The following is a 10310-nucleotide window of genomic DNA, read 5'->3' on the forward strand; positions in this document are numbered from 1 at the left end:
CGAGAGACGATTGTTGGATATTTTGAATTTACTGAAGATAAAATAATACCCTGTCTCCTGGCCAAGGCAGCGAATATTTACTGTGTGCTTCAATAGCGGTACACAGTTAAGGCAAGTAAACAGTTGACGGATGGTGCAAGGAATTATTTAATTAAATTTGTAGGTGAGGGCTTCTCCTTGCCTTATATCGCTACTAATTATAGGTAGGCCCTCGAAACGTACGCCCATTTGATTATCAAAACCTTTCTTAGACTTGCTTTTACACTTATTTGAATTCCAAAGTAAAAAAGTAAAAGTAATTTATTTATCGATTTAAGGTAAATTATTATTATTTTTATTATGACTTTTATTTAATATCTTTCCTTATTGTTACATTTTTAAATATATAAGAAAAAAAAAACAAATAAAAATACTAAAAAATATAAAAATTCTAGTCCTCCGGTGGCAGGTTAAGGCCCAAACCGCCGGTTGTTAAGGCTCCAGGCTGAGGAACCTCCTAACAATGCGAGCCGTTTCAAGCAACGCTGCCTTTGAATCCGACCAATAGTGAACAGAGAGTTTCTTAAGGTGTTGGTCGAAACTCTATGCTACATTATTTTTATTATTATTATTTTATTATTATTATTTGATTGCTGCGTCCTCGTCCTACTCATGGGAGTGTCATTCTCTGTATGGAAGATCTGGGATGACGTTTTCTGTGAGCTCCCAATGTGGTGTTTATTAACCGTTGAAGATTTTTGAGATCTGCTTGCGACCATTTTAATATGCCAAAAGAATATGTTAATATAGGAATTAAGTAAGTATTTATTGCTTTAAATAAGTTCCGTGAAATGAGTTGTAATCGAAATAGCATATTATTAAGACGATATTTGAATTTTCGTTTTAGCTCTTTTTTAGTTTCTGATTGATGGATTTTTCTTGTTTGGAAACTAAGGAATACTTAGGTTTCCAATCCTAAGTATTTATAAGAACTGTACATATCTAGATGTTCAATAACTTGTCCTGAATTTAAAATATATTAGTTTGGTGTGATTCTTCCATTTTGATTCGAAAATGTTTTGCACTTTTTTATTCCGAATACCATGTGTATATCGTTTAAGAATGTTTGTATGATATCTGCCAAGCTATGTAATGATTGCACAGAATTACTATATAAATTTATATCATCTATATACATCATCATCACCACTTCAGCCTATCGCAGTGCACTGCTGGAAATAGACCTCCGCAAGTGAAATCAGTTAGTCCACAAAAAAAACAAAGTCGTAAATAATTATCGTAATTATTAACCTATATATATATATATATATATATATATATATATATATCTCACGGTCAGTCTTGGACTCACCATCGAATTAGAGAAAATAAGCTTTAATTCGCAATTTGAAACATACAGTGTTGAAAATAATACGCCTCAACGCAAAAATCAAAATTAAGAGCCCATGGATGTTAAAACTTATATAAAAAAAGTCATTTGGGGTTAAATTCAAAGCCGCGGTAAACTGCGGAGACAAAATTTGTGGTGTGAATTCAACCCCGCGGGAGACTACAGAGTACTAATTTTTAAATAGAAAAAAAAAATGGTAATGTTTTTTTAATCTATATTTCATTAATTCTTAATACAATTACAATCGCTTAACAAGTTCAACAACGTTTCAAAAGGAAATTTCGTATGCTGTTCTCTTTTAAGCAAGTATGAGTTTTTAAATTATTGAAAAAATAACAATCAATACTTTTTGCTTGTCTTTAATTTGGCAGTCAAAATATTATTGACATTTTGTAAACATTATTTATACACCGATTTTATGGAGTATCAAAACGTTATTAATTCACTTATAAACGCTGAAACCGTGACAAGCACTTATGCTGACATATTTTTCAATTATCATTCTTCGACAAATATTAATCAAGAAGATGCTTTAACTGAAGCAGATATTGTAGAAAATAGACAAAGAGAAGAATGGATATCTCCAAGCGATCTTCTTATAGATACAATAAAGTTACATCCACCATTTACATCTAAAATTACTCGAGGAAAAACACACGAAGGAATACTAGCCATCGGAAATGAAATTTTGGTGAAACAACGAGAATTTTTTTTAAAGTCGTTAACAAAACTATTGCATGAAAATGATGCTTCTTGGGAGTATATATTAAATCATGAAAAAGAGAAAGTAGTTAAAAAGGTGAAATTGATCTATCAAAATATATTTAAAAATAAGAGTGATATTATGAAACGAGAAATATCATTGTTTTATGAGTCATCACTGCAAGAATTAGAAAATCATTTAATGTCAGAAATTCAATTATTGCTTAAAACAGCTTACGCAAATATTATTTCAGACTTAAATGGACAAATTCAACAAAAGATGCAAGAAGAAAAACAGAAGTTAGAAACTATTTTGAAACAAAAGTTTATAGTTGAAGTTGGTAAAATTAGAAAATATTATTCGATTTTGTTACATAATGAACGTTATAGAATAAATAAGTTGATAAATCAAGCTATTCAGGAGAGAAATGATGCTTTAAGAGCATTTTATAGACAAATTGAAGCGGAAAGAATTACCAGTACGATGTACGTGTTAAGCTCTGAAAGAAAAAAATGCAAAGTCCAAAAACTGGTACAACAAATTTTACAAACTGATGAAATATTAAATAAGAAACAAACAATTGAAGAAAAAGCTAAACTCATTGAAGGATTTAAGCAAAAATACGTAGGAATTCCTGATATTAATAGGGACTGGGAGCAAAAAATAAAGAAAATTCTACAACTGTTTTTAAAATTTGTCAGTTTTTCACTAAAAATGCTACCAGAGCAAACTACGTTTTTGTTAGATTTAGAAAAAATGTTGATTTTACAATTGAATGAATTACGAAAAAATCCAGTATCGTGTACTTCAATTTTAATAAATGAAGACCAAGAAACAAATATATTTAAATTCGAGGATCCCAAACCGGAATTACTTGTATGTGAAAAGAATCCCTTCATTTTGATAGGCGATTTATCTGATCCTATTCCAAAAGTATACGGAAGTCGGGAGACATTAACGTCTGATGTAGATTTAACGTATTTTAGGGTCGGAAGACAATATGTTTATGCGAAATGCCACGGCTATGAAAATATTAAAAAGTATTTGGATTCACAAAAATGCACATGTCGTATTCCACGTGAAGACACGACATCAAAAATAACCAATATTAAAGAGTATACATCTAGCGATGAGTTAATATCTCAGACATCTTCTGAATCAGTAAGGAAGGATTCTTCCTTCGAATCTATATTATTAGATGATTTCGGAAGAATTGAAGATTGCCCTGTGAGAAAATGTCAAAACTGGATAAAAAAGTACTCTTTTCCTAATTTAGCATCTTACTTAGATTACTCTGAGGAAAATTTTAGAAGAGTAACAGCAATACTTGGTGATAGGCCTCCAGCAGAGACTTCGCCAAATATTATACATCCAAAAGATATTGCTAAAAGTGAACTGCCTTTTTCTATTACTAAAGAACTTAACCATAGTGTTGGTACTCAATATTCAAGTCAGGAAGACTTAAGCTTGATGCAAATGACCTGCCCTTGTGTTAAAAATATACTTGAACACGAAACAGAATTCAAATTTAAGTATGCATCTGATCATAAATTAGAAAATATACTAACAAAACGCAATAAATCATTAGAAAGATTAATGAGAAATAATCCAAATTTATTAAAAATATTTACAGATGAATGTTTAGATTATAAACATTGACTTTGTACCACACAAAAATATTAAAAAAAACAACCTACAATAAATCTTGTTTCTCTTTAATTACTAATTTGTCTCGTCATATTTGTAGATGTTGAAGTAATAAAAAAAATCGCCAAAATAAGCTATGACTCTACGCAGACAAAGTAGGGGTAATCGGCTAATCTATTAACTACAAACAACAATATAATCTGTAATATTCTTGGCACTTTTCCACGCGTATATGATTTATTCCATCTCTTCAGCCTGTCTTATCTCACTGCTGGGCCTCTTTTCCCGTGTAGGAGAAGGATCGGAGCTTAATCCACCACACTGCTCCAATGCGGGTTGGTGCATATATTCCCTACTATGAGTAACGATCGCTATCAGCTGTACATGATAACGACCGGGACCGACGGCTTAACGTGCTCTTCGAGGCACGGTAGGGAGACCCACAAGGACTGCACAAACACCCAGACCACTGCAAACATCTATATGGCCTATACAAATGTTTGTCATGTGCGGGGATCAAACCCGCAACCGCCAGCACAACAGCCACAAACCAGTGCTTGTGACCGTTGCGCCAATGCGGCGTCCTTTTTATTTATACCATAACTATCTGTAAATATTTAATTGTACTAGTGGTCGCCCAGTGATCGATATTCAAATTAGTTAGTTTTATTAGTTAGTTAATTTAAATTATAGGCTTGAATATTATTATGATTCTGTTGTCAAAGACTATACTTCTATAATAAATAAAAAAGAGTAACTATATAATTATGCGTCCGTGTGTTAAATACGTGTTAGTGCGTGTAATGTTTTTTTATTTTATTTAATGTACTTTTATGCATAATTAAAAAAAATATATATTAGCATTCCTTCATATACAAACTTCGTAAAAAAATTAACGTTTCATTTCGACCTTTAATGTATCAATGTATTTTCATAATTAATCTAATATATAAAATTCCCATGTCGCGGTGTTTGTAGTTAAACTCCTCCGAAACGGCTTGACCAATTCTCATGAAATTTTGTGTGCATATTGGGTAGGTCTGAGAATTGAACATCTATTTTTCATTCCTCTAAATGTTAAGGATAGTCCACCCCCAATTTTTTTATTTTTTTATTTTTAGATAAATTATTTATTTTTTATTTTATTATGATTTGCGTTGAAAAATACACATAACCCTAAATTTTCACCCTTCTACCACCAACCCCTATTATTAAATAGCGTCTAGCGGCAAGACAACGTTTGCCGAGTCAGCTAGTTATAATATAATAGCCTAAATACAATATGTATTTAAGGACTATTGTTTGCGTCTTTTATAAAATTCAATAAGACTAATACTCGAAATAGATTTAAGGCACGTGACATTAGCTGCTAAAACTATCTATGATAAATAACATATCACATGAAAATAAAGTTCTACCTACGGTAGCTGGGCATTAAAAGAAATTGCAATACTGATTTTTCTGATTTCAACGTAAAAAACTATTAATTCGTGAAAATGAATATGTTGCACGTATTTTGATAAGGGATTGACAAAGTATAATTAAATATTATAATATTTATGTTGAGTTATTCTGCCATCGTTATACAGTTTTAGGAGTGATCGTAAAGGGGTTGGTTTTCATAGAAATAGATCCGGAGGCGATGTTTTAATTGCTGCCTTCATCGCTTTCGTCTGTTATAATTTAACTATGAAAACCTATTAGAAAAGTTGTCCATCTGCTCATAAACATCTCTAAGATGGTTTAGTAAATTTTAAAAAGAAAATTGTACACTTGTAAATATTTTAGAATTTTTTTTACATCTAAATAACAATATCAGTGGATATCTATCAAAATTGTTTAATGTCTTTGCAGGCGTTAATTAAAAGCCCATTTTTGCCGGATTGTATTAAACTAATTTTTCGTGACTTTAAAACACTCTTAAATACTCTAATAAGTAAAGCATTTAAACGTCAAGAAAAAATTATTATAACAGAGAATCATAAAAGAAGGTGACCAAAATCGTATAAGAAAAAATTATGTGGTGTCATGGGACACCAGGTAGGAACGAAGTTCCTTCGCATAGTATAGAAGGAACCCAATTTTGAAAAAAAAATTTGAATTTAGGTTTAGGTTAGGTTTAAAGAACTTTATTTTTCAAGACCATTACAGTTCATGAGTATTGTACGTATAGATACTTTTTAAATATGTTCCTGGAATACTTGCGATTCGAAGTTCCTGCCCTGATCAGAATGGATTTCTAGAGGCACACCAAAGCGACATATCACTTCTTCGACTAACTTAGAAGCGACTGTTGTAGCTTCTTGGTTTGGTATGGCGAATACTTCGGGCCATTTGGTAAAGTAGTCCATGACGACCATAAAATACTTGTTTTCCGATTCCGTTATTAGGAAATGGCCCCGCTACGTCAACTGCAATTCGTTCCCACGGTGCACCGACGTTATACAACCGCAGGTTTCCACGGCTCCTGGTCTGTGGTCCTTTTACAGCAGCGCAACTACTACATTTGCGGCACCAACCCTGTACATCATCTCGACAATGCAACCAGTAGAATCGTTCTCGCACTTTTGTTAACGTCCTCTTGACACCTAGATGACCTCCTGATACGCCATCATGTATTTCACGCAAAACATCTGGTACTCTCGTTCTTGGGACAATTATCTGAAGGTGGAACTCTCGGCCGTTAGTCTTCTCCCATTTCCGGTAGAGTATTCTGTTTTGAAATATCAGACTGTCCCATTGAGCCCAGTATGCCTTAGTGACAGCGCCAGTGGGTGCAACCTCACTCCAGATTGGTTTTACATCACCCCGTTTCTTCCATGTGATGATGTGCCGAAGGTCGTCATCTCTTTCTTGAGCTTCCCTCATAGCATCATTCTCCCAGAGACCCAAAGGACTTGTTCTTGTTAGCTTTAATGTTACTTCATTAGATTCCTGCTTAACACAATGTTTGCAGACTTCCGAACACTGCCTTCGTGAGAGTGCGTCGGCATTCCCATGCAACTTTCTGCTTCGGTGTTTCGTCTCGAAGTCATACTCCCGATCCGGGGCAGGGGGCGAAGCCTCGTGCTTCTTCAGCTCCTCTATTTTTTCCTCGATCCTCTTCATGCTTGCTATCTGGGTCTTCTTCTGCGGACAGTGGAGCTGAAGATGGCCCCTCTCGCCGCACTTGTAGCACATGACTCCAGCAATTTTTTTCGTAGGAGCCTTAACATCCTTGACTTCCTCAGAGACCACGCGGATCTTATGGGTCTGCCGTATGTCATGGCGGACAGCCTCGACCTCCAAAGCATGCGCCAATGCTTCCTTTATCGAGGTATGGTGACGAAGCCTCACTGCAGCTCTGACCTCCAGGTCTTTGATTCCGTCGACAAATGCTTGAACAATATTCGTGTTTAACATCTTGGTGTCGGCTCCTGGGTATGACTTCCTGACGAGTTCTTCGATTTCCAACGCCCATTGTTGTAGTCCTTCTCCTGGGCGTTGAACTCTGTCATGCAGTTAGGCACGGAACACGTGCTCTAGATGTCGATCCCCGTATCGGGATTCAAGTGCCTCCATCAAGTCTTGGAACCCATTTCCTGTATGTGGCAGTGCTTCCAGAACCGACAAAGCTTGCCCTCTGAGCGCAACAGTGAGAGCGGTCAGGCATTGTTCTTCCGTCCATCTCTTGGCAGTAGCAACAGCCTGGAATTGTCGACGATAAGCATTCCACGAAGTAGTGCCGTCGTATGGAGGCATTTTCACTTTTGGTCCTTGTGCCACTCCGGTAGTTCCACTAGACATCGCAATTCCCAAGGTTTCAAGGCGTACTACTCTCTTCTGTAGTTCAGTGAGGCCGGTTTTCACATTTTCAAGATCCAATTCTAACCCGGTAACTCGTTCTTCCACTACGTCGACATCTTTTGGAAGCTTAGTCACCGCGTCACTAACATCTTTTACAGCCCAAAGCGTTTTTTCTTGGAGCTCTTTTTGTTGCTCTTGTAATTCTTGCAATTTTAAACTTGTTTGCTCTTGTAATTCTTGCAAAACACCACGAATTTCAGCCTTTTGTTGCTCTTGTGATTCTTGCAATTTGAAACTTGTTTGCTCTTGTGATTCTTGCAAAACACCACGAATTTCAGCCTTTTGTTGCTCTTGTGATTCTTGCAATTTGAAACTTGTTTGCTCTTGTAATTCTTGCAAAGCACCACGAATTTCAGCCTTTTGTTGCTCTTGTGATTCTTGCAATTTGAAACTTGTTTGCTCTTCTGATTCTTGCAAAGCACTGCGAATTTCAACCTTTTGTTGCTTTATTAATTTAATTAAACTTCCTAATTGAAGAGCCACTTGAGAGTCTGTAGAAACTACGGTGTCGCTGGTGGGCGTGGTAAGGTGGGCGGATCCAGTGGGCGGGGCTTGAGACAAAGCGGGAGGGCTTGAGCCTGAGTGGGCAGGGCCTGAGCCTGAGTGGGCGGGGCCCGAGCCCCAGTGGGCGAGCCTGAGCCCCATTGGGCGTGGCCTGAGCCCGAGTGGGCGGGGCCTGAGTCCGAGTAGGCGGGGACAGGGGCGTGGTCAGTGGGCGGGGCATGATAGGCGGGGTCAGTGGGCGGGGCTTGGTCCACGGTGGGCAGAGCTTGGTCTCCAATAGTTGTGGACTCCGCAGCTCGTTGAGCCCTTGTCCTAACGCCCTTGAAGTCCTTGGAGTCTTCTCTCGGAGTCAATGGCATCTCCAAATCCCACTTCTAACACCAGTTGTTACGTGTTAGGGTTCGAAGGATTTGGAGAGAAAGACCTGCTGACTCTTTTCAAGACTTTATTCACTAGCACTAGGTCCAACACAAAGCACTAGGTTCAAACACTAAGCACTAACGATGTCCTAAGTCGTAGCCAATGTCGTAGGTTTCGCTGGTACCACTCTTGATCACTAGTTTTCACTCTTGAAGTTGCCTCGAAGATCGCTCAAACTGTACTGAACACGGTCGCCTACCTGCGGCTATTTATATCGGCCGACACGAGGCCCAGACCATTCTAGAAAGTTCGCGCATGTACCCGGTTTTCGAGACTATACTTCTATATAGTTCCACAGTAGTTCCTCTAACGCCATCTAGTATTGAGTAGACTGTTTCATGCTGTCGCTGTCTTTGTGTGGTTTCGATGGTTGCTGCTAGATGGCGCTAGTTTCTTTGTGTGTTCGTAACAATATTTTCTAGTTCTGGATTTTTTTTTTTATTTTGTTGATTGGTTTTTAATTAAGTACATAAAAGTATGTAGGAAATTTAGTATTTTAGAAATACCATAAAATAAAATAAATCAAAGAAAATAATAATAATAATTCAAACTATTAAGTGAAATAAAAAACACGTCTTTATTTATTTTTGTCGATAGTATAAAATTACATTATTTAAAAATACTTTACTAGTAATATTTTAGTTTTACAAACGTCATATTATACAGTACCGTGTATGGTACATCATATGCATTTAGTAAAAAGCAGTTATTTTAATATTAAAAACAGACACTTCAATTTTATTTATTTGTGTAGAATACTATACCAAGTTTGACTCTCTTTAAAACTCCTAACTGTCATTGGTATCTTCTCTCAATACTAAATTTCATTTGTCTGATTTTTACTTACGATGTACCTCTTTAGAGATAAATGTGTATGAGGATAAATCATAATTTGGTTACAAAAAAAAACTTACCCCTTGTCATGCATATGCAATTTCTGTTGTATACACACGAGCTTTAAGCAAACACATCACCGCGAGCAAAGATGGTTTAAGGTATGTGTCTACACATATTTGTATTTTTATTAAATAGTTTGCATAATGGAAAAGATATTCAGAATTTCTGGGGAAAACATAGACATGATGTTCGTCTGTAAGATCCGGCGACTTAAGGTATGTAGAGAGCACCATTCACATGACCGTTGCTTGAATTTTATAAAAAAATAATAACTGTTGTCTGATGTCTTGATTTATGCCAGATATTCGACTTTCAGTTCTTTTTAATATCTTCGGTTTTACAGAAATTGCACTTTGATTGCTAAATTTCACAAAAAATATATACATATTTGTAATAAATCTGAATCATTTACAATAACTTTTTGGCAAAAAAATTACACTATACGAGGGAATTTATGACCAGTAATTATAATTTATTTAAATTTAACTTTAAAATGTAAATTTACTGAATAAACAGTATAATTTCGATGTTCAAACTTAGGAAAAATAATTTAGGAATAATTAATTTAATATTACTCCAAGAAAAGTTTAATGACTACAAATTTAATGTCTTTGCGTCGATATTCATTAATAATTACTTTAATCGTAATTTAAACGAGTAAATATTTAACATTTCGTATATATCAACGTAGGCATTTTAACCAGGTGAAAATGTAAGCCGGTCTTGTGATCACAAATTGCTTGCAGTACCTTCGCGGTCTCTCACTAAACTATATTCATTTGTTCTTGTTTGCTATACTGTATTTGTTAACGCAAGTTCCGGACTAGAATACGAAATGTTTTGCGATAAAACCTTGTTAGTTAAAAACTTACTCCTGATTTTCAGGGTGAGATCTTTTATTTA

General features: G+C 35.6%; 1 protein-coding gene across 1 annotated transcript; it reads left to right on the plus strand.

The window, feature by feature from the left end:
* Positions 1-1808: 1808 nt before the first annotated feature.
* LOC123670392 lies at positions 1809-3752 on the plus strand. The gene has a single exon (XM_045603890.1). It carries the CDS (start codon positions 1809-1811, stop codon positions 3750-3752), a length of 1944 nt encoding a protein of 647 aa, XP_045459846.1.
* The last annotated feature ends 6558 nt before the right edge of the window (positions 3753-10310 follow it).

This window comes from Melitaea cinxia, chromosome 4 (assembly GCF_905220565.1).
Source record: "Melitaea cinxia chromosome 4, ilMelCinx1.1, whole genome shotgun sequence".
In the NCBI taxonomy this organism is placed as follows: domain Eukaryota; kingdom Metazoa; phylum Arthropoda; class Insecta; order Lepidoptera; family Nymphalidae; genus Melitaea; species Melitaea cinxia.